This window comes from Macaca thibetana, chromosome 2, assembly GCF_024542745.1.
Source record: "Macaca thibetana thibetana isolate TM-01 chromosome 2, ASM2454274v1, whole genome shotgun sequence".
NCBI classification, from domain to species: domain Eukaryota; kingdom Metazoa; phylum Chordata; class Mammalia; order Primates; family Cercopithecidae; genus Macaca; species Macaca thibetana.
In genome coordinates this window covers 144,665,520-144,689,036 of record NC_065579.1, presented here as the reverse complement: position 1 = coordinate 144,689,036, position 23,517 = coordinate 144,665,520, and the positions used below count along the sequence as shown (strand labels likewise).

General features: G+C 46.8%; 2 protein-coding genes across 3 annotated transcripts in view; both read left to right on the top strand.

Moving 5' to 3' along the window:
* RBSN (rabenosyn, RAB effector) overlaps nt 1-12,933 on the top strand; it is a 34,102-nt gene extending 21,169 nt beyond the window's left edge. Inside the window, exons 11-15 of one of the 2 annotated variants that reach the window (XM_050781632.1) lie at nt 149-235; nt 1,164-1,266; nt 2,624-2,728; nt 3,410-4,551; nt 12,776-12,933. In XM_050781632.1, the coding sequence (XP_050637589.1) occupies nt 149-235; nt 1,164-1,266; nt 2,624-2,728; nt 3,410-4,551; nt 12,776-12,833 (1,495 nt within the window). In that variant the 3' untranslated portion in view covers nt 12,834-12,933. Of the gene's footprint in view, nt 1-148; nt 236-1,163; nt 1,267-2,623; nt 2,729-3,409; nt 7,950-12,775 lie in introns of those variants that run through there. The other variant, XM_050781633.1, reaches the window with a different exon arrangement.
* Nucleotides 12,781-23,517, top strand: MRPS25 (mitochondrial ribosomal protein S25). Its single transcript, XM_050781803.1, has 4 exons — nt 12,781-13,028; nt 16,411-16,517; nt 22,361-22,448; nt 23,190-23,517. The coding sequence occupies exons 1-4, from the start codon at nt 12,895-12,897 to the stop codon at nt 23,380-23,382; spliced, it is 522 nt and encodes a 173-aa protein (XP_050637760.1). The 5' UTR covers nt 12,781-12,894; the 3' UTR covers nt 23,383-23,517.

Below are 23,517 nucleotides of genomic sequence, written 5' to 3'. Positions count from 1 at the left end.
ACACTGCATTATATCCAAAAGTCTGAAATGCCACCTTTAGAGAATTACCTGCCTTTGTGAGGCCTTACACCTTTAGCATCCTTCTACACTATGCTGGCCAGTCTGCACTATGAAACTTAGGTCACGTGTCTCTGTGGTTTCTCCTTAGTGCTGGGGAGACAACCTACAGTCTGGAACATGCCAGTGACCTTCGAGTGGAAGTGCAGAAAGTGTATGAGCTGATAGACGCTTTAAGGTAAGGTCCATTAAGTGGTATCTTGCCCGCTGGTGGAATGGAGAAGATGCTGTTCTAATGAAATGGCGAAAGTAGACCTGCACTCACTCACACTTCTGGTGATGGGGCAGTGGGTGAGGAGGAGGGCAAGGAAGGGGCCAACTCTGGCACTTAATGCATCTCAGTGACTTTTGTTTCATTAAGGATTTCTAATGTTTGTTATTGTTAAAGAAAGAGGAGCTAGTTATTGACACCTATCATGTGCTAGTCACTGGCTGTTTTCTCTAGAATAGCTCATTTATTCTGAAGTTACCCTGTGAGGTAGGGATTAACATCCTGTGTCAAAGGTGAGGAATCATGTCACAGATAGCAAAAGTTGTGGAGCAAAGATAGAAACTCGGGTTCTTTCTTTGTGTCTGTGCTCAAATCCACAACTGCTTTTTAACTGTGGACTGGCCATTGGGGTTAAATTAGCCCTTTGATTTATGGGAAGTACAGTATCTCAGAGGGAGAATGAGATGAGGCGCTTTTGTCCATCCAGACATACAGCATGGGCTACGTAGATGCAGGGCCTGGTACAAAGTGAAAATGCATGTCCCCTGTCCAAAAATTATTAAGAATAAAGACACTAACAGCAGAGCATTAAACTAAGCATAGGGCTCTTTGAAGTGCCAGTCCTTTCTAGTTGCATAGGTTGCTCACCTGTGAAGCTGGCTCTGCATGTGTAGTCAGTCCCTCCATGACAGTGTTGTGCGCCCTGTGCTGAGGCCTGTGTACGGCCAAAGGGTAAGAAATGGGCTTTGCCTTCAAGGAAACTTCGATGGAGTCACTTGCCCATCTTTACACACCTTCCTGGCATGAAAGCCTGGCAACTCCAGATGTTATACTTTTCACCCTTGTTTCTGAAGCTGGCAGTGCTCATTATATTCATGTGTTTGTTCCAATTCAGTAAGAAGATCTTAACCTTGGGCTTGAACCAGGATCCTCCACCACATCCAAGCAATTTGCGGCTGCAGAGAATGATCAGATACTCAGCTACACTTTTTGTGCAGGTAAAGCCATCCTGGGTTGGCATAAATGTCATGCTTGGCCTGTCCTGCCCTTTTGCTTCCCCAGAGGCAGATCCATGTCAGTGACTTGTTTACTTCCTATTTATACATTGTATTATTTTTTGAAATTATGAATGCATGATGCCACACTTAGAGAAAAATCTGGATTTCAGAGAAAACTAAAACTACTTTTAATCCTATGTCCCCATTACAATCACTCATTATTCTGGTATGTTTTCTTTTTTCCTATTTGTATTTTTTATATACAGTATTTACAATAGTGCATATTGACTGTATATGCCATTCTTTAACCGTTTTCCTTTAGTTGAGCATTTGATAGACTAATTTTTTGCTGCTGTTAATTGTTGCCATGATAGTAATACTGGTACTTAGTATTTCTTCCTTAGGATAATCTCCTAAGAGACTTCCTGAGCCATCAGCTGGGAGGAAACAGCCGATTAAGGGCAGACTAACCTAAGTGGTTAGGTCTGAATTGTGTCTTTCTACCCGTGAAGGCCCCTTCTGAGAGAGTCACAGTTAACCACCCTTGGGGCTCCCTGACAAAGAGATCTTTTTTTTTTCTTTTTTTTTTTTTAATTAAAACAAAGTGTTTTTTCCTTTTTTTTTCTTTTATTAAGTAGGGACAGGGTCTTACCATGTTGCCCAGGCTGGTCTCAAACTTTTGAGCTCAAGCAGTCTGCCCACCTCGGCCTCCAAAGTGCTGGGATTATAGGCGTGAACCACACTGCCCCCAGCCAACAAAGAGATCTAATAGATGGAGTCCTGTTGGGTTAGTTTTCTGACTTTGTAATACAGAGAAGTAGGTCCTTCCTCACTTTGATTAGTGATTCTATTCAGCAATCATTTATTGAGCGCCTCCTGTATACCAGGTAGTGTTTCAGGTGCTGGATGTCCTATAGTGAACAAAAAAGACCAATGTTCCTGTTCTCATTAAGCTTGTGTTCTAAAGAAGGGGAGAGATCACAAACAACTAAAATATCTAGTATATAAGATAGCAAAAGTGCTGTGGAGAAATTTACAACAAGGAAGTGTGGGAGAGAGGACTGGGATTGAGGTTTGCTAATAGGATGGGCAGGGACAAGACCTCATAGAGAAGCTAACATTGGAGCCAGGTGAATACCTGGGATATCTGATGTTGATCATTTCATGAGGAAAATGCAGGCCCATTTGGAGTTGACTCTCACCCAATATAAGAGTGTGCTCCTTTCCGGCTACTGTCAAATGATGTCACTCTCGGAGAATAGAGTGGCTCAGCTTAAGCAAACTCTCATCATGGGGCTTAAGGGTCATTTTTTCTCTCAAAGGGTTTAAGTGTAAAATTGTCTGTCATTCCCTGCAGGAAAAGTTGCTTGGTTTGATGTCACTGCCAACCAAAGAACAGTTTGAGGAACTGAAAAAGAAAAGGAAGGAGGAAATGGAGAGGAAGAGGGCCATGGAGAGACAAGTGAGTGAAGCCAGGGATATGGGGCCCGCTTCCTCCTGTGGCTCTCAAGCACAGAGGCTGCCGTGAGCTCCCAGCTTGTGTGGGGTTGTAGTGAATCAGAACCTCTCTCTCAAATGTGCATATTTCTTCTGTTGTGTTTCAGCCTCACTTTTATCTATGGGAACTAGAATAATTGTTTTTCTCCCCAGGTCCTATTTTTCTTTCAGAGCTTCTGCTGATTCTCTCATGGCTAGAATATCACAGAGATTGACAGTTCTCCCTATGGCAGAAGTTGCAGAGGACCAAGACATTAGGAAGTTCCTTGTAGAACATATTGGTATATGCAATATTAAACAGAAAATTATATGTGTATTTAACGCTGTGTGAGATTCCAGTGTAGATGAGGGGAACAGACCTCAGAGGTTTAAGAAGAGTATATGGCCTGTGAATCTAAGATTGAGAAAATCTGATGCCCTAACTTATTCATTATATTTTATTTTTATTTTTGAAAATCAGGGTCTCCCTTCTGCCCACATATACACAAAAACATGACTTGATTTTAGCAGTTGGATATCTTTGTCCTGAGGTGAGAAATTGGAGTGTCACTGGCACAGGGATAGAGGGACAACAGAGGGTGGGTGACAGTGTGGGCTGCTGCCAGCATGGTGACTATTTCTTCTCTCTGCTTTGCTCTCTCCCCAGGCTGCCCTGGAGTCTCAGCGAAGGCTTGAGGAAAGGCAGAGTGGCCTGGCTTCTCGAGCAGCCAACGGGGAGGTGGCATCTCTCCGCAGGGGCTCTGCCCTCTTGAGAAAGGCTGAGGGCTGGCTCCCGCTGTCAGGAGGTCAGGGGCAGAGTGAGGACTCAGACCCGCTCCTCCAGCAGATCCACAACATCACATCATTCATCAGGCAGGCCAAGGCCGCGGGCCGCACGGATGAAGTGCGCACCCTGCAGGAGAACCTGCGGCAGCTACAGGACGAGTATGACCAGCAGCAGACAGAGAAGGCCATCGAGCTGTCCCGGAGGCAGGCTGAGGAGGAGGACCTGCAGCGGGAACAGCTGCAGATGCTGCGTGAACGGGAGTTGGAACGAGAAAGGGAGCAGTTTCGGGTGGCATCCCTGCACACACGGACTCGGTCCCTGGACTTCCGAGAAATCGGCCCTTTTCAGCTGGAGCCCAGCAGAGAGCCTCGCACCCACCTTGCTTATGCTTTGGATCTAGGCTCTTCCCCAGTTCCAAGCAGCACAGCTCCCAAGACCCCGTCACCTAGCTCAACTCAACAGCCCACCAGAGTGTGGTCTGGGCCCCCAGCCCTTGGCCAGGAGCTCTTAACCCAGAGCAGCATGCCACAGCAACATGAGGGGCCCTCCTTAAACCCCTTTGATGAGGAAGACCTCTCCAGCCCCATGGAAGAGGGCACTACTAGTCCTCCTGCTGCCGGGGTTTCCTTCGACCCTTCAGCCCGCATGCTGAAAGAGTACAATCCTTTCGAGGAAGAGGACGAGGAGGAGGAGGCAGTGGCAGGGAATCCATTCATTCAGCCAGACAGCCCAGCTCCTAACCCCTTCAACGAGGAAGATGAACATCCCCAGCAGAGGCCCTCAAGCCCTCTGGTTCCTGGCAACCCCTTTGAGGAACCCACCTGTACCAACCCCTTTGAGATGGACAGTGACAGTGGGCCGGAGGCTGAGGAGCCCATAGAGGAAGAGCTCCTCCTGCAGCAGATCGATAACATCAAGGCATACATCTTTGATGCCAAGCAGTGTGGCCGCCTAGATGAGGTAGAGGTACTGACAGAGAACCTGCGGGAGCTGAAGCACACCCTGGCCAAGCAGAAGGGGGGCACTGACTGACTGGCAGTGGAGAGGGCACCTTTGGGCCCAGGGGTCTGGCAGGAGCCAGTGGAGCAGGACAGAGGGCAGGCAGGGTGGATGGGGAAGGTGGCAGGGTGAGAAGTCAGATGCACACAGGTGAGGGGCAGGAATCTGCTGTTTTGTGTTGTGCACTTTGAGGTGTTTCCACTACAGTTGAATAATAGAATAGAAACTAGAACAGGGAGAATCAGCATTTATTTGCTGTTTTTCCTGTTTATTATTACTATCTTTTGTAATTGGAGGTTTACCCCTTTTGAAGGGACTTTACATTTTTACTATCGAGATATAACTAAATGCAGCTCTGTTGGGCCCAGGGCAGAAATGGCTGCTGTGTACCTCTTGGGTCTATTTGCTACTGCCTAGTCTTGGTTCCTTTTGCAGTATTATAGGGCAGCCTTTATAGAGCCCTTCTTTAGCCAAGACAGAGAAGATAGATTCCACTGAGCTATATTCTGCTCTGACAGAAGTCCATCCCTAGTAGGCTTTGAGTTCCATTTCACCTGGGGCCGCCTCTCCCCTGCTCTGCGCTTCCTGTCTGTACAATAGCAGGGGGAAGTGCTGCTATGAAGGGGAGAGTTTAGATCCAGGAGAGCCCAGCACCTCTTTTTAAGGTGGGGTGATGGGATCTATTTTCTCAGTTTAAGTTGTTTTTTGTCTCTTTCAGGAAGTTAAGCTGCCAGTGCAGGGTATCAATGTGAATCTGGTCCTGAGCTTTTTAGAAAATAAGAGTGGTTAACTTTTTGGTTGATACTAGTATTACTTGTGAGAAGAGTTTCCCCACCCTTGTTCTGATGGAACAATTGTCTGTCACTGGAGAAATCTCCCTCCAGAGCTTTGGCAAAGTTACTCTGATCTGGGTCTGTTTAAAAGGCCTGGTCTCTAATTTAGGAATCGGTGATCTGGAAGCTTTTGCAAAACATCACCAGAAGAAGGGAAGCTTCCCAGAGTCAGAAGCTAAATTAATTTCCAAGGCTATTGGATCAGCCGTCTTCCCTTTTGGTTCACTGTGTTCTGACCTGGGGCACTGATGAGATTTTTTTTTTTTTTTTTTTTTTTGAGACAAGAGTCTCACTTTGTTGCCCAGGCTGGAGTGCAGTAGCATGATCTCAGCTCACTGCAACCTCCACCTCCCCAGTTCAAGTGATTCTTGTGTCTCAGCCACCTGAATAGCTGGGATTACAGGTGTGGACCACCATGCCTGGCTAATCTCTCTATTTTTAGTAGAGATGGGGTTTCACCGTTTTGACCAGGCTGGTTTTGAACTCCTGGCCTCAAGTGATCTGCCACCTTGGCCTCCCAAAGTGCTGGGAATACAGGCGTGAGCCACTGTGCCCGCCCTCATGAGATGTTTTATTACCAATGTTAGTATTAAGAAACTGAAATGTTGGAAGAAGCACAACCCAGGATCATGCTGGTAGCACCCACAGTACTTAACTATTAGTCAATTAAGACCAGAAAGGGAAATTGTTAATTTAGCTCTGGTGCTTTGGTTTACAGGAACATAACCCTTAACTGACATCTGACATCATGATAGCCACATGTGCTCAGCTCCGGGTAGAGTTTCTGCAGTTACTCATCTTAACTAATGAACAATAACTGACCACTGGTCACTTTATGCCCTGTAACTAGCTTTAGGCCATACTTTCACTGGTTACTGGTGTGAGAGCTGAAATTAATTTTGTTACATTCTGGTGAAGATCCCTCTTGATAATGGGAATGTTTGAACTCTCTTGATGAAAAAATAATCTGTATTTGTGTTGATGTTCACATTTCTGTATCACATTTCTTATCCTTTTGGTTGAATGAAAAGGTCTTGTATAGGGTATGGAGACGGGGAGTGGGGACCCTTTGCATTTGGGATCTGTTCACAAACAGCCATACGAGTGGGTTAACGAATGTCAGCCAGTTACCAGCCCTGCTGGTGGTTATGGGTTGTTTTGAGAAGTTGGCAACCAGGCATCTAAGATGTTGCCTGGTACAGGCCTCTTTTCTTCCCTGAGGCCCATGACATTTCTCTGATACTCCAGAGGGTTTCCCAGATGGCCAGTAGGCTCCTCCCTGCTTAGGCTCTCATTTCTCTGAAAAGAGGATGAACTGAAAAGCAGGTAGTTTCAGAAGCTAATTGCTGCTTTCCATCATAATTATTTTTCTTGTGAGAACATTTCTCTTTTAATTAGCTAGTGATTTTGATTAACACTAATTCACTAAACATACCCCTTCCCTCAAATCACCTCAGGTAACAATCTGTAAGTAACTAAAAGCATTGAGAAACACACAAGAAACATTTTTTAAACCTATTTTTAAAGGCCCTGCTGGGTGCAGTGGCTCATGCCTGTAATCCCAGCACTTTGGGAAGCTGAGGCGGGTGGATCACCTGAGGTCAGGAATTTGAGACCAGCATGGCCAACATGGTGAAACCTCGTCTCTACTAAAAATACAAAAATTAGCTGGGCGTGGTGGCAGACGCCTGTAATCCCAGCTACTCAGGGAGGCTGAGGCACGAGAATCGCTTGAACCTAGGAGGCAGAGGTTGCAGTGAGCCAAGATTGCACCACTGCACTCCAGCCTGGGTGAGAAGAGCAAGACTCCGTCTCACGAAAAACAAACAAAACTGACTCATTGAATATACTAAACCAAACTAAAATCATATTATTTTGATTAAGTTTATCCATGGCTGTATTCTTCTATGAATTCTTCCATTTAATTCTTCCATGATTATCTTCTCCTGTAAATATATACATCACAGGAGTTAGAATTCTCTACCCATCAGCTGCACCATGTCGCAGAATTCATGCAGGCACAAAGTTGGAGTTACAGAGATGGGTTGACAGCAGGGAAAACTTGGCCTATGTATTATAACCACAACTTCAAGTTCTTACCTCATGTGAATATTCACCCTTCCTTTAGTCTTCCAAGGCAAATAGCCCCATCTCATCACCAAATGAGCAAGGTCTTGATACGGCATAGCAGATCTCCCTAAACACAGATCATGAGAAAAGATGGAAGAGACTTAGGGATTCAGGCATCAGATGAAGTTGGCTTTTCCCTTTTATGCCTTGTTTGTATTTCCCCCTGTCTAATACACTAAGGATACTTACTCATTGTACTTGCAGCTCAATATGTCTTTGCTGTTCAGATACTAAAATGTATCTCTGAGTCATTGTGAGCTGTGCAGTAGGTTGGACATTGTCATAGTTGGTGATGGGACTCAAAATGAAAAGGTGGTCTCTTTACCAGGTCACAGACTGTAGCAGATTGTGCTTGTTATCTGACAATGACTGTCACTTTGAGGGTCGTTGATTTGCATGCACTATTCTGGGGCCTTGTATTGGAGCCTTTTTTAAAAAAAATAAAATCTGAGATAGAGGTTGGGGGTGTGTGTGTCTGTGTGCACGTGTGTTACAAGTGAGAATCATCAGATGACATCTCTTCTCTTTTCTTGATGACAACCATCTGAGTATCAGAATAGTTCCAGCACCTGTGTTGTTTGTCTGGTTAAGGCCTCTGGAAAAAATGCAGGTTACTGGGCTCTGAACAGGGGATAGATAAGGGTTCCAGTTCTGCCCTTACTCCCAGTTATTCCTTCATTTAAAACTGGTTAAATGAACAGTTTTACACAGTATAGTACAGATCCCTTAATGATCCTATCATCCCTGTTTCACACTGGAAGAAACTGAGGCTCAGAGATTGAGGAACCTTGTGACTGCCATCTGTGCCAGTCACCACCCCTGCATGACCACATTTCCCTCCATCGGCTCTACCAGCATGCCTGTGAGGTAGTTAGTTACTCAGCTGTTCTTCTGACCCTAGATGCAGAAAAGTTAAGAGAGATTAGCCTGGCTTAGGCCACACAGCCAGTCAGTGGTGGAATGAGGGTTTAAATCCAGATCTGCCTGGCTGGCTTTGCCCTCAGTAACAAGTAGCTGGGTCAGGTGGTGGTTTGGTGGTGGTGGGTGCTCAACCATTGTGTCAAGCTCAAAGAGGGCAGAAAAGGGCAATGGGGAATGAAGTTGGGTGCTGCTGAGCTGGTTTCTGATAGTGACTTTACCTGAGTTTGTGAAACAGATCTCCTTAGGGCCTATGTAGATTCTTAAACCAGGAGAGTATAATATGTAGTGCTCACTATAGGCTAGACTGAGTGCTAAGTATTATGCATGGCTTACCCCAGTCTTCCCAACAACCCATTTACAGATGCGGAAATAAGTGAGTGGTGAAGTTAAGCGTGCTTAGGGTTGCACTGCTGGGTTTCTAGCCTAGGTCTGTCTGACTGCAAAACCCAAGCGGCCCTAGATTGTGTTGTATGTGGACACCCATGTTTCTAATGTGGAATGGGGTGTTTCATCCCTAGTAACTGCCTCCAGTGGACTTTTAAGATGAAAAACTTGTGTGTAACTCTTCAGGAACCCTAGTGTAGTTGTAAAAATACTTCAGAAAGCACTTCTGGTTTTGGCTCAGATACATAGAGTTTGAAAGTTATCCTATCCTTACCACAAGAAAAAGCTGGGCAAACCAAATCAATGGCCTTTCTTGGTCCCATTAGAGAGCTGAGTGTGCAAGTCAAACTGCCATCCCAAAATCTGGAGGGAGGTGAGTCCAGAGAGTCAGCAAGATCTGATTGGAGCAGAAGCCATGGGAGCCATAGCTAGTAGGAAAACTTAAATGGTAATTTTGAGGAACTGCTGGAGGTTGAGTGTGGACTAGCATGGGAGTGAGCAACTCCCTCACCTCCAACGCCTTCCTGGGTTTTACTCGACTTGGTTCTCTTGGTGAAGAACTGAGAAAGACCCTCTGGTGGCTCTGGCGGGAAAGGGAGAATCATCTTTGTAACCAGAGCCTTCTCCATAACAAAGCTTATTCCCCAGAGGAAAGCACTTTTTCACAGAGCCTTATCCCATCTGGAGGAGGGCATTTCTCCCATTCCAGCACCCTCTAGCCTTCCTGGGTCAGGTAAGGGGGTACAAAGGGGAATTAAGAAACACTTGTGAGCCAGTGCGGTGGCTGACACCTGTAATTCCAGCACTTTGGGAGGCCGAGGTGGGCAGATTGCTTGAGCCCAGGAGTTGAAGACCAGTCTGGGCAATATAGCGAAACTTCATCTTTACAAAAAATACAAAAATTAACCAGGCATTGTGGCACGTGCCATAGTCCAAGCTACTCGGGACTGAGGTGGGAGAATTGCTTGAGCCTGGGAAGTAGAGGCTGCAGTGAGCTGTGATTGCACCACTGTACTGCACTTCAGCCTGGGTGATAGAACAAGACACTGCCTCAAAAAAAAAAAAAAAAAAAAAAAAAAAAACCTTGTATAGGTCACAGCCCAAGGACACAAGCCCATTAAAATGCTGAGATTTAATCATAAGATTATAGAATGCTTCACCTCCCCCATGTTTTTCCACCATATCAACAGGACTCCAGGATAGTAACAGTGAGTTACAGCTGGAAGAGCTGCAAGACATGGACTCTCTCAGGAGGAATATCCAGGGAAGCCCAAAGGCAAGAGGAGATAAACACAAAGACACTAGAGGAACTGGAAGCTTCTAACACCTACAGCTATGGCAAACATTAAACACAGCTCTCAACTCTGAGTCAGATTAACATAAGTTCTCATTCTAGAGGCTTATTTACCCCAGTTCTTATGGCCCAATAGAGTGGATATTCTACTTTGAACAAAAAAAATTATAAGCATGCTAAAAGGCAAGGAAAAAAAATAAACCCAATAATCAGATGAAACAAAGCAAACATCAGAACCACACTCACATGTTGGAATTATCAGACAAGAAATTTAAAATGTGGTCTGTTAAGGGGTCTAATGGTAAAAGTAAACAACATACAAGAACAGATGGGTAATGTAAACAGAGATAAGAAAACTAAGAATCATGCCGGATGCAGTGGTTCACACCTATAATCCCAGCACTTTGGGAGACTGAGGCAGGCAGATCACTTGAGGTCAGGAGTTTGAGACCAGCCAGGCTAACATGGTGAAACCCTGTCTCTACTAAAAATACAAAAATTAGACTGGGCACAGTGGCTCATGCCTGTAATCACAGCACTTTGGGAGAGGCCAAGGCGGGTGGATCACCTGAGGTCAGGAGTTCAAGACCAGCCTGGCCAACATGGTAAAACCCCGTCTCTACTAGAAATACAAAAATTAGCTGGGTGTGTTGGTGGGCAGCTGTAATCTCAGTTACTCAGGAGGCTGAGGCAGGAGAATCACTTGAGCCCGGGAGGCAGAGGTTGCAGTGAGCCAAGATGGAGCCATTGCACTCCAGCCTGGGTGACAGCGAGACTTTGTCTCAAAAAAAAAAAAAAAAAAAAAAAAAAAAAAAAAAGCCAGGCATGGTGGTACGCACCTAGAGTCCCAGCTAAGAGGCAGAGGTAGGAGAATTGCTTGAGCCCAGGAGGTAGAGGTTGCAGTGAGCAGAGATTGCGCCATTGCACTCCAGCCTGGGCAACAGAGTGAGACTTTGTCTCAAAACAAACAAACAAACAAACAAACACCCTAAGAATCAAAAGGAAGTGCTAGAAGTTAAAACCTTAAATGAAAAATGCCTTAATGGGCTTATCAGTAGGCTGTCCACAGCCAAAGATTCAATGAATTTGAAGATAGGTCAACAGAAACTTCTCCAGTAAACTGCAAAGAGAACCCTCATCCCCCTGCCAGAACATTCAAGAACTATGAGGCAATTTCAGAAGACATAAAATGCATTTAAGTTGAATACTAGAAAGAGAAAAGAGTGAAGAAAAAATACCTGAAGCAATAAATGGCTAAGAACTTTACAAAATTAATGAGACACGAAATCACAGATCCAGGAAGCTCAGAGAACTCCAAGCAGGACAAATACAAAACATCTACAGCTCTGCATTACCTTATTCTAACCCGGTAAACCAAACACCAAGAGAAAATTGTGAAAGAAGAAGCTAAAGGAAAAAGCCATCATACCAATAAACATAATTACAGCTAATTACTTGTTTGAAACCATGCAAGCAAAAAAAGAGTGGAGTGAAGTATTTAAATTGTTGAAAGAAAAACACCAGGATTGGGCACGGTGGCTCACGCCAGTAATCCCAGCACTTTGGGAAGCTGAGACGGGCGAATCATCTGAGGACAGGAGTTCGAGACCAGCCTGACCAACATGGAGAAACCCCGTCTCTACTGAAAATATAAAATTAGCTGGGTGTAGTGGCGCATGCCTGTAATTCCAGCTACTCAGGAGGCTGAGGCAGGAGAATCGCTTGAACCTAGGAGGTGGAGGTTGCAGTGAGCCAAGATAGCACCATTGCACTCCAGCCAGGAAGGAAGGGAGGGAGGGAAAGGAAAAACACTAACCTAGAATTCTAAATCTGGCAAAATTACTCTTCAAAAGAGAAGGAGAAATAACTTTCAGATCAAGAGTACTTCAGAAATGCACCTTTTTTTTTTTTTTTTTTTTTTTTTTGAGACGGAGTCTTGCTCTGTCACCCAGGCTAGAGTGCAGTGGCGCGATCTTGGTTCACTGCAATCCCCGCTTCCCGGGTTCAAGCGATCCTCCCACCTCAGCCTTCTGAGTAGCTGGGACCACAGGCGCTGCCACTACACCCGGCTTTTTTTTGTATTTTCGGTAGACATGGGGTTTCGCCGTATTGGGCAGGCTAGTCTCGAATTCCTGACCTCAAGCACTCTTCCCGCCTCGGCCTCCCCAAAGGCTGGGTTTACAGGCAGGAGCCACCGCGCCTGGCCCTAGAAATGCATGTCACCCATTGTTTGTTTGTAAGAAAATTGAGGTCCTGAGTTGTTAAGTGGCTGAACTTAGGAAGCAATTGATCCCAAACCATTTTTTTTCTTTTGCTAAGAAGTTTAAGTCAATGTCAGAAAGTGCAGTTTGAACTCTTCATGTTAAAGCTGGAGATGTTCAGGGAGAAAAATGGACTTTAGGTTCAATAGAATGTTATCAGCTGATTTGATATCCAAACTCAGTTTTCCTGATTATTTCTTATTGCAATGTCTGACATTTAGCCTATGTAAAAATATTTTCCCGTTAGTGGATGGGGAAATTACTAACTTACAGGACGCGAAAACCTAAATCTTCCAAGCGGAAGGAGTCCTAAAGCGAAGATGCACACGCCGGCTCTCGCCGCGCCAGGTCGAAGGCCGCCTACGAGTCCCAGGGTGCTCCGCGGCGTGCACTGCCCTCCGGGAAGCGTCTCCTGTGCGTCTGCGCGGGAGGTGGAACCTGGCTCTGGGGAGAAGCGGCGTGAGATCCGCGCCGGGTGCTAGCTAGTCCTTCTCTTCGCTGTTCGGCGCGCGCAGTGGGGTCGGCCCCGCCACCGTCGCCGCCATGCCCATGAAAGGCCGCTTCCCCATCCGCCGCACCCTGCAATATCTGAGCCAGGGAAACGTGGTGTTCAAGGAGTCCGTGAAGGTCATGACAGTGAATTACAACACGCACGGGGAGCTGGGCGAGGGCGCCAGGTCAGTCGCAGCCCCGGCAGCCGTAACCTGCTACTCGTGCCAGCCTGCTGGTAACGTGAGGTCCCTAGTCGCGCTGGGCGCCCGCTCAGCCCCGGGGCGGGCCCCCCAGGTCGGCGCTGTTACCCCCATTTTACAGAGGTCGAGACTGAGGCGGACGGCGGGGCCCCCGCCAGGCCGGCTGCAGTCGTGACGAGGTTTGCGGGGCGGAGGACAAGAACCCCCCTCCTAGATCTCCTTCCTCCGGCGCGGTGGGCGAGGCTGACCCGAGGGAGGCCACCGGTTCCCTTGGCCCCTGTGGCCAGCAAGGCAAGCGCTGGGGAGGGGCAGCCGCAGATCCTTTCGGGGTGACGGGAATGACACCCCTGCCCCAGGACGAATCTGAGAATAAAATGAGAGAAATAACAGCTGCGAACACTGATCATGTCTCGCACAGTTGTGAATGCTTCTCGCGCTTTCTCTCTTCTGATGCCTACAGAAACCCCAGCTTACCGCCACTCTAAGGCTGGGGAAGTGCACAGAGAGGTTAAATAACTTGCGGCTCCCCGAGACACCATGGCAGCCAGTGAGCGGTGAGCCGGGCTGTGTGGCCAGGAGTAAGTGAAAGCGCTTCCTTCGGGACTCAAGGTTTGGAAGTAATTAATTATGTCAGCTGTGCAGCAGCAGGCCCTACCCCGACTAGAGGGAACTATAGGGGACGCCTAGGATGTCTTTCAGCTTGGAACAGAGCAGGGACTCATTGAATGGCAGTTGGCAAGTGAAAGGTTTGGATTGACCCTGAGGCCGCGTGCCTTAGGCTCTGCAGGTATGAAGTCTACATTTATTGAGTACCCTCTGAGTGCTAGGCTGTGTGCTGTGTGCTGGGAGTTCAGCAGTGATGGAGGAGACGGCCTTAGCCCGCAGAAACTTTGGGACTGGCTGTATGTTGGATCAAAATGAGGCGTGGAGCACTCCCTGTGGGGCATGGTCCCCTTGGTGACGGACCTTCACTGCATGGCCCTTCAGGAGAGCCGGAAGCCACTTCCTAGCCATTTGCTCTGCGCAGGTGAATCTGAGAACTTGGACCTGCTTGCCTGGAATCAGCTGGCTTGATGGCTTCCTGGAAGACTTGGTCTTGGTCTTAGGGTGAATGGGCACCCAGACACTCCTTCATAACCTACTGCACGACTGTGCACACCTCCGTCCCAGGGCAACTGCCAGGCAGATAATGGGAAGGGGTGGGGGTCTCGATGCGGCCCGCAGCGAGCTGGAGAGCACTTGCCCTATCCGGAGGGCCCTTCACTGTTTGGCACTGTGGGCTCCGTGGAGAATTTCTGATTTGTCAAGAAGCTGAAATCCAGATTTTTATGTAAATCTCTGGCTTTTAAATGGTCAGCCAATCAAAATAAGCCTGTGAGCCTCTTACATTCTCAAATATTTTAATATTCTCTAGGTAAATGGGATATAAAGAACCATTTGCTGTTTCTTTGTTCCTGGTGGTAGGGACTGGCCTGTGCCACCTGTGCCCTCTGTGATCTTGTGCCCATGGGTTGGAGTCTGTCTGCCTTGCTCTGGCTAGCCGCACTCCTCCCCCAATCCCCAGCCCTTGTTTGTTCATGTGCCCTCAGCATTTCAGCTGCCCCACTGGGACCTACCTCCATCCCAGGTGCCTGCGACCGGTATGGCCAGTCTTTGGGTACCTGCTGGGGGGAGTGGGCAGGTGCCTTATTTAGTATCTGAGGGCCAAGTCCCTACTCACCCCTGCCAGGTGTTCTACCCTTAAGAAGTGGCCCCAAGCCTCAGGGTGAATTTGATGGTGACAGAACAGTGTGATGGAAGGCCACACTAACAGCCCAGTTAGACTGGGTCAGTTTACTTAACTTCTGACCTCAGTTTCCTTACTAATTGTAAAATCCCACCTTCTGGGGTTGGAGAGTCAGGTGCCTAGCAAAGTGTCTGGCATATACAGCAGGTGCCCAACTTAAGGTTCCTGCCATTATTTACTTTCCTCCTGTGTTTCAGCAAGAACCATTTTAAGATCTCTGTTGCATTTCTGTCCTAGTAGTTTAAAGTATGGGACTGTCTCACCTGGCTGTGTCCTGGTTTATTTGTAAAAAGTTCTGTGACGCTGGGATACTCTGCAGTGGGGTGGGAACTGATCAGAGGCTTCCTACGCCCCGGAAGGTAAATTCAGCCTTTGAGCTCCCAGGCCTGTGTGCTGTGGGGGTCTCCAAGGCCTCCATTCCTCCACTAGAGGCAGCAGTTTTCAAGGCTTGACTATTTAATTTGAGTCTTATACCCATATAGTTAATAACATCCTCAGAGAGCCACTTTTTTGTTTGTTTGTTTGTTTGAGATAGGACCTTGCTCTGTCGCCTAGGCTGGAATGTGGTGCAATCACAGCTCACTGGCTCACTGCAACCTCAAACTTCTAGGCTTAAGCGATCCTCCTTCATCAGCCTCCCAAGTAGTTGGGACCACCGGCATGTACCACTATGCCCAGCTAATTTTTTATTATTTTTTTTATAGAGACAGGGTCTCCCTATGTTGCCCAGGCTGGTATCAAACTCCTGAGCTCAAGCAGTCTTCCTGCCTGGGCTTCCCAAAGTGCTGGGATTACAGGTGTGAGCCACTGCACCTGGCTGAGAGCTACTTGTTGATTTTTTGCTTTAGGCCTTATCTGTGGACTTGTCACTATGGAACGTCTCTCACCACCATTGCTACTTCTCACCCCCAAAACCTCCATACTCTTCCACCCACTCCTCCCAGTATCATTATTCCAAATTTTGTATAGGATGATATTCAGCATTCAGATTAATATTACTTTGTAAATGCTATACACAATTGAGCCAAATAGAATACTATGATTATGCTTTTTTTTTTTTTCGCAAGCAAGGCCTTTTGTTTTCTTTGGAGTATAAATCTGTGTTTAAATCTTCTAAGTTTAAAGGTGTTCCTCCACTCCTGAATTGTAAAACTGTTCCCCCATGTGTAAATACATTGGTCTCATTATTTAAAAATTGTGGTATAACCTAGATACGGTGCACACCTGTAAGTATACTACAGCTCCATGAACTGCCACTCATGTTTATACCTTGTCTTCACCACACAAATCACGACGTAGTACCTTTCCTGGTTTCATTTTCAGTGGTGCTTTGGCATTGGTGTTAAGTTAGCTTGTGGTGCAGGTTGGGATACAGATTTCTTTCCCCTCAAATGCCTGCCCGGGGGTCCCCATGCCATTCAGGGAATCTTCTAAGAGGATCCCTGTGAGTTGTTTTTCACAGCCTTTTTGGGTCCTCTGAGAATCTGATGAAAACACTGGACTTTCTCCCTAGAAAAATACCCATGCATAAAATTTTAGGCTAAAAACTGTTTCATAGGTTTCATTTCTTCCCTTTTGCAGGAAATTTGTGTTTTTCAACATACCTCAGATTCAATACAAAAACCCTTGGGTGCAGATCATGATGTTTAAGAACATGACGCCGTCACCCTTCCTGCGATTCTACTTAGGTGAGTGGGGCCCTCGCCATGGTCCAGGGGCCGTCCAGACATTCCTGGAGAGACTGCATCCTTCCTGCGGGAGTGTCAGGACGAGCTGCAGCGCGCGCTGTCATGCTGTGTCTGTGCCTCGTGGCACCTTTGGCTTCCCCATACCTAGGCACTCAGCAGCCACTGAGGTCTGGACTCCTTTCCCTCTCCAGCCTCATCTCTTATCCTCTGCCTCACACCATGGGGGTAATTGTTCCAAAGTTCCTTGTCACACCAGACTGTGATGCCTTTGCCCAAGCTTGTTTCTGGCCTGAAATCCCCTTTCTACCTGCGTTTGCTTATTTAACTGAAAAAAAAAAAATTCCTTCAGGGCTCAGTATGGGCACCACTTCTAGGAAGCCTTCCCTGCATCCGAGAGTGACCTCCCATATGCCCCCAGAAGCCCTCTGTCTTAGTGCTGTGTGTGTCCTCTCAGGACTGTGTGCACTTACACGATGCTGTTCATGTTCGGATCAGGCACTAAGTGATGTTTATTCCATTAAGTTTGGCTCCATGCTGGAAAACCAGGAGGGCAGCTGTTCTGGCCCAGCTCTCAGACACTTTGATCCTGAGCAAGTAATAGACCCATTTTAAAATCTGTCAGCTGAAGGCAAAATGTCTGCCATACATGGCTATGAGAATCAAATGAAGTGTAGGTTGGGAAATGCTTCAGGAAACAAAATGACCATGTTTTTTCATTCATTCAACAAATATGTAACACATGTTCCCTAGGACCAGGTGCTGGTCCGGAGGCTGGGATTATATCCAGCAGAGGGAGACAGAGAATGAACAAGTAATTTTAACAAAAGATTAGGGCCAGGCGTGGTGGCTCACACCTGTAATCCCATCACTTTGGGAGGCCGAGGAGGGTGGATCACGAGGTCAGGAGATCGAGACCATCCTGGCCAACACGGTGAAACCCTGTCTCTACTAAAAAAAAAAAATTAGCCAGGTGTGGTGGCAGGTGCCTGTAGTCCCAGCTGCTCGGGAGGCTGAGGCAGGAGAATGGCTTGAACCTGGGAGGTGGAGCTTACAGTGAGCTGAGATCGTGCCCCACTGCACTCCAGCCTGGGCGGTAGAGCGAGACTCCGTCTCAAAAAAAAAAAAATTAGTGCTGTGGACCTGGCGGTGCAGTGGCTCACCCCTGCAATCCCAGCACTTTGGGAGGCTGAAGCAGGTGGATCTCGAGCTCAGGAGTTCAAGATCAATATGGGCCACATGGTGAAACCCCATCTCTACAAAAAAATACTTAGCTGGTGTGGTGGCATATGCCTGTGGTCCCAGCTACCTGGGGGGCTGAGGCAGGAGGATTGCTTGAGCCTGGGAGGCAGAGGTTGCAGTGAGCCAAGATTGCACCACTGCATGCCAGCCTGGGCAACAGAGTGAGACCTTGTCTTAAAAAAAAAAAAAAAAAAAGATTAGTGCTGTGAGAAACAGGACAAACAGGCAAGGTTAGAAGGGTGGCCCTGTGGCAGTTTGTGCATGTGAGCTTTGCTTATGTTTTTAAAACCAACTTTATTGAGGTGTAATTTACCTCAGTGTGCTGGTAGTGGCACACCCAAGTAGCACGTGCACCTGGATGGGTACTGGCCGTTGTTATATACCTGTACACTTATGTACATGCCCCAAGATGCAGAATGCCCCAGGACTGCAGGAAGTTCCTTAGTGCCACTTTCTAGTTAATTTCCCTTCCACCAGAGGCAACCCGTTATCCCTTCTGTCACTATAGATGCATTTCGTTTTAGAATGTCATGTAACTAGAATCTCACAGTATGTGTTCCCTTGTGCCTGGTGTCTTTTACTCATGTTTTGAGATTCACCCAGGTTACATGTTTCGTGGTTTTTCCTGTTTCTGGCTGGGTGGTATTCCATTCTGTGAACGTACCACAGCGTGTCCACTCGCCTGTTGATGACTCTTTAGGTTTTTGTAAGATGCCGAGAGAGTTAGAAGTATGACATTTATGAGAGAGAAGACCTTGAAAGAAACCGGGAGAGTGAGGAGGCCAGGCAGGGAAGGTCGCCAGAACCACAGATGAGGACGCAGCTGTGGGAGTGTTGGCCAGCGCAGTGGGACATTCTAGCCTTGTGTTGGGTACTGAAGGCCAGACCCTAGGCCCTGGCCAGGGAGAGTACGGGCTGCCCAAGTGCTGCGCAGATCCCAGCAGTACTCCACAGGGCTCTCAGCTCAGCGGCTCCTCCTGGGAGGTCCTTGCTTGAAGGGAGGTTTGAGCGGCGGCCCCCTGGCTGCCAAGAAGAAAGCTACAGTAAAGGTGCATGTAGGCTGCGCAGGTCTCTGGACAGAGGCATTCAGGCCTCCTGGGGGTATACCTGAGTGCAACTGCCGGGTCACAGAGCAGCTGTGTATTGAAGGTTCTCAGGCACTGCCTTTCCAAAGCAATTGTGCCGTGTTGCACTCCGGTCACAGGGTGGAGTTCCAGCAGCTGCACATCCTCGCTCACGCTAGTATTGTTGTATTAATGTCCCAGGGCTACTGTAACAATTAACCACCAACTTGGTGGCTTCACACAAATGTATGATCTTGCAGATCTGTGGGTTAGAAGTCCAGCATGGGCTGGAATCAGTGTCAGCAGAGCCTTCCTTTCTGGAGGCTTGAGGTGAACCCACGTCCTTGCGTTTCTTAGACTCCAGTGCCTGTCCACATTCTTTGGCTTGTGGCCTCATTCTACCATCTTCAAAGCCAGCAACCTTGCATATGCAGCCGTCCCTCCATCCTTCCACCTCCCTCTGACCACAGGTCAGGTGCTGCAGTTGTAAGGACACATGGGGTTAACCTGGGCCCGTTGGATGATCCAGGATCCTCTCCCCAACTCAAGGCCCTTAACTTGAATCACATCTGCAGAGTCCCTTTTGCTGTGTAAGGTTCTGGGGGTTAGGATGTGGACATCTCTGGGGACCATTATTCTGCCCATCAAATTGTCTTTTCAAGTTTAGCCATTCCGTTGGGTGTATATCTCATTGGAGTTTTAATTTGCATTTCCCCCAAGTTTCTTTTCCTGCGCTTATTGACCATTCAGATATTTATTTTGTAAAGAGTCTGTTTGAATCTTTTTTCCATTAAAAAAAAAAAAACGGGGCCGGGCGCGGTGGCTCAAGCCTGTAATCCCAGCACTTTGGGAGGCCGAGGTGGGCGGATCACGAGGTCAGGAGATCGAGACCATCCTGGCTAACCCGGTGAAAGCCCGTCTCTACTAAAAAATACAAAAAAACTAGCCAGGCGAGGTGGCGGGCGCCTGTAGTCCCAGCTACTCGGGAGGCTGAGGCAGGAGAATGGCGTAAACCCGGGAGGCGGAGCTTGCAGTGAGCTGAGATCCAGCCACTGCACTCCAGCCTGGGTGACAGAGCGAGACTCCATCTCAAAAAAAAAAAAAAAAAAAAAAAAAAGGGGGGCCACTTTCTTATCAAGTTATGTGTTCTAGGGTGCATTTCCTTTGTCGGAGATAATGTCTCATGACTGTTTTCTCTGTTTGTGGCCTGCTTTTCATTTTCTTAGTGGTGTCTTTTGAAGAGCAGAAATTTTAATTTTGATGAATTCAGTTTATCATTAAAAAAAATTTTTTTTAAAGACGGAGTCTTACTGTTGCCGAGGTTGAGTGCAGGTGTGTTCTATCCTAAATTCACTTTTTTCCAGTAGTTTTTATTTTCTAGATTCCTTAGGATTTTCTACATGCACTGTAATAATGTCATCTGCAAATAAAGACAGTTATACTTCTTTTCCAATCTTTTTTGTTTTGTCTTAACTCACTGGCTAAAGTGGCAGTAATATTTTGCATTTCTACTCACAACGTATGAGAGTTCCAGTTACTCTGCATCCTCAGTAGCACTTGGTATTGTCTGTGCTTTTACAATTTTAGCCATTTGCATATCTTGTTGTGGTTTTAATTTGCATTTTCCTAGTGACTAACTGAGATCTCATCATTTCGTGTGCTTATTGTTAGCCCTTTAAAAATTTTTAGTTACATGTTTATTCAGCGATGTGGTTTGGATCTGTGTCCCCACCCAAATCTCATGTTCAGTTATAATTCCCAATATTGAGGTGGGGTGTGATGGGCCTGGTCCGGTCACCATGGGGGTGGTGTCTCATGAATGGTTTAGCACCATCCCCTTTAGTACTGTGGTTGTGATAGTGAGTTCTCTTGAGATCTGGCTGTTTAAAAGTGTGTGGCACCTCCCCCTTCTCTCTCTTGCTCCTGCTCCCACCATGTGAGACTCTTGCTCCCCCTTTGCCTTCTGCCATGATTGGAAGCTTCCTGAGGCCTCCCCAGAAGCAGAAGCTGCTGTGCTTCCTGTACATCCTGCAGAACCATGAACCAATGAAGCCTCTTTTCTCTATAAACTGCTCAATCTCAGGCATTTCTTTATAGCAATGTGAGAGAATGAACTAATACATTAAGATATTTCGCCCATTTTATTAGTTGGATTGTCTGAGTTGTAAGATTTTTTTTTTATATATTCTGGATATAAGTCCTTTATCAGATATACACATATTTTCTCCCAGACTGTGGGTTATGGTGTCTTCTGAACTGTAAAAGTTTTTAATTTTGATTTTTCAATTTATAGAGTTTTTTTTTCTTTTATGGATTATATTTTTTAATGTCATCTCCAAAATATATTTGCCTAGGTAAGGTCATGACAATTTTCTCCTGTGTTCTCTTCTAGAAGTTTTATAAACGTTTGAGCACTTACATTTAGGTCCCGAATCCATTTTGAGTTTTAATTTTTTTTTCTGAGGTGGAGTCTGGCTCTGTTGCCCAGGCTGGAGTGCAGTGGCACGATCTCAGCTCACTGCAACCTCTGCCTTCAGGGTTCAAGCGATTCTCCTGCCTCAGCCTCCTGGAGTTTTACTTTTTAAAATTTTAATGTTGTGGGTAAAAGTCTAAATTCACTTATTAGCATATAGATAGCCAGTTGTCCCAGTGCCATTTGTTGAAGAGATTATCTTTCTTCATTGAATTATCTTGGTATCTTTGCTGAAAATCATTTGACCTTATAAATAAGGGTTTATTTCTGGACTCAGTTTTGTTCCATTACAGCGTATGTCTATTCTTTTTTTTTTTTCGAGACAGAGTCTCGCACTGTCACCCAGGCTGGAGTGCAGTGGTGTGATCTCCGCCCAGTGCAACCTCCACCTCCTGGGTTCAAGCAATTCTCCTGCCTCCCGCTATTTTTTTTGTATTTTTAGTAGAGACAGGGTTTCACTACGTTGGTCAGGCTGGTCTTGAACTCCTGACCTCATGATCCGCCCGCCCCAGCCTTCCAAAGTGCTGGAATTATAGGCTTGAACCACAGCGCCCAGCCATATTCTTATATTAGTACCACGCTGTCTCGATTATAGTAATTTCAATTTGTTGTAAATTTGAAATTGGAAAGTAAACGTTCTCCCATTTTCTCGTTTTTCAGAATTGTTTTGGCTCTTTTGGGTCCTTTGCATTTCCATATGAATTTTAGGCTTACCTTCTAAGTTTCTACAAAAACACCTCTTGGGATTTTGATAGGGATTGATTGAATCTATGTACATCAGTTTGGGGAGAATTGCCGTCTTAAGAATATTGGGTCTTTCTATCCATAAACATGGAATGTCTTTCTATTAAAATAGCATGCTTTTTTACATATCTAAAGCTTATGCTTGCTCGGGTCTAAAGAAAAATGGAAAAAGGAAGGGTAGTATTATGTATTATGTAAACAAATATATCTATTTTATTATTAAACTGTTTCTGCCACTAAAATCAAGTCCCAAATTACAACTTTCTGAGGCTGAGTGTGCTGTGAGTTCTGTTTCTCTTCTGCCCTGTGCTTTCCGTTTCCAGATTCTGGGGAGCAGGTCCTGGTGGATGTGGAGACCAAGAGCAATAAGGAGATCATGGAGCACATCAGAAAAATCTTGGGGAAGAATGAGTGAGTTGTTTGGTTTGACCTGGAAGGAGCAAACTTCTCAGCCCAGAGAATTTGAGGAAGAAAGGGGTGTGTGGGAAGGGTGTTGAGAGGTAAGATTCTCTGACAGTGAACCCCAGACACTACAAGAGCTGGGGCTGTAGAATCAGTTCTTTCTGATGTTGCTGTTCACCAAATCACGAAACCTCTGTAAGCTTTATCTCCCTTGGCTGTACAGTGTTGAGAAGTACCTCTCTCCCTTTTGCAGGGGACGGGAAGCTGAAATGCAGCTGACTTGTGGCCCTGTGCAGCTAACCCTTCTCTCCTGGGAATCTCAGCTTGGAGCTAGTAGATATCTAGCCCCAGAGCTCCTGGTGACAGGTCTTTCTTTCCATGAATGAGAGGAGACAGAAAGGGAGGGAAGCCGACGAAGTCTGTCTTTGAGAAACCACACAGAGGTCTTTTCAGGCTCCTTTATCCTATGATTGATTGTCAGCGCTGTGGGCCCCACCTGTGGCAGCAGATAGGCTGACCACACTGCGTAGGCTTGCTCCTGTGGTCTGAGGGGACAACAGCAGGCCTTCCTGCAGTCCTGTCCTCAGGGGCCAGCAGGGAGAGAGGGATAGGCTTTGGCAGTGAGGATCAGGTTAGAAGGCAGGAGATCCAGGTGTCCCTGGTGGATGGTGGGGCTGTCTCAGCTGAGAAACTGCCCTGTGCCTGCCACTCAGTCGCCAATGCTTGGTTGCCATCTGTGCACTTTGGCAGGGAAACCCTCAGGGAAGAGGAGGAGAAGAAAAAGGAGCTCTCTCACCCAGCCAACTTCGGCCCTCGAAAGTACTGCCTGCGGGAGTGCATCTGTGAAGTGGAAGGGCAGGTGCCCTGCCCCAGCGTGGTGCCATTACCCAAGGAGATGAGGGGGAAGTACAAAGCCATTCTGAAAGCCAGTGCCCAGGACTAAGGCCCATGGTCACTGTGGGCTGGGGTGATGGTGTCTGACCAGTGGGAATATTGGAATGGGATTACTCTGGCCCAGGGAAGCCCCTGGTTCTGTCCCTGGAGACTCTGGAAATCCTTTTGCATTAAAAGGACTTTA

What these genes read in the sequence shown, in the direction of transcription:
- MRPS25 (XM_050781803.1), top strand. Translation starts at nt 12,895, where the DNA reads ATGCCCATGAAAGGCCGCTTCCCCATCCGCCGCACCCTGCAATATCTG. An exon ending in CTTCCTGCGATTCTACTTAG is followed by an intron (nt 16,518 to 22,360) that starts GTGAGTGGGGCC and finishes TTCCGTTTCCAG; the next exon opens with ATTCTGGGGAGCAGGTCCTG. An exon ending in AAAATCTTGGGGAAGAATGA is followed by an intron (nt 22,449 to 23,189) that starts GTGAGTTGTTTG and finishes GCACTTTGGCAG; the next exon opens with GGAAACCCTCAGGGAAGAGG.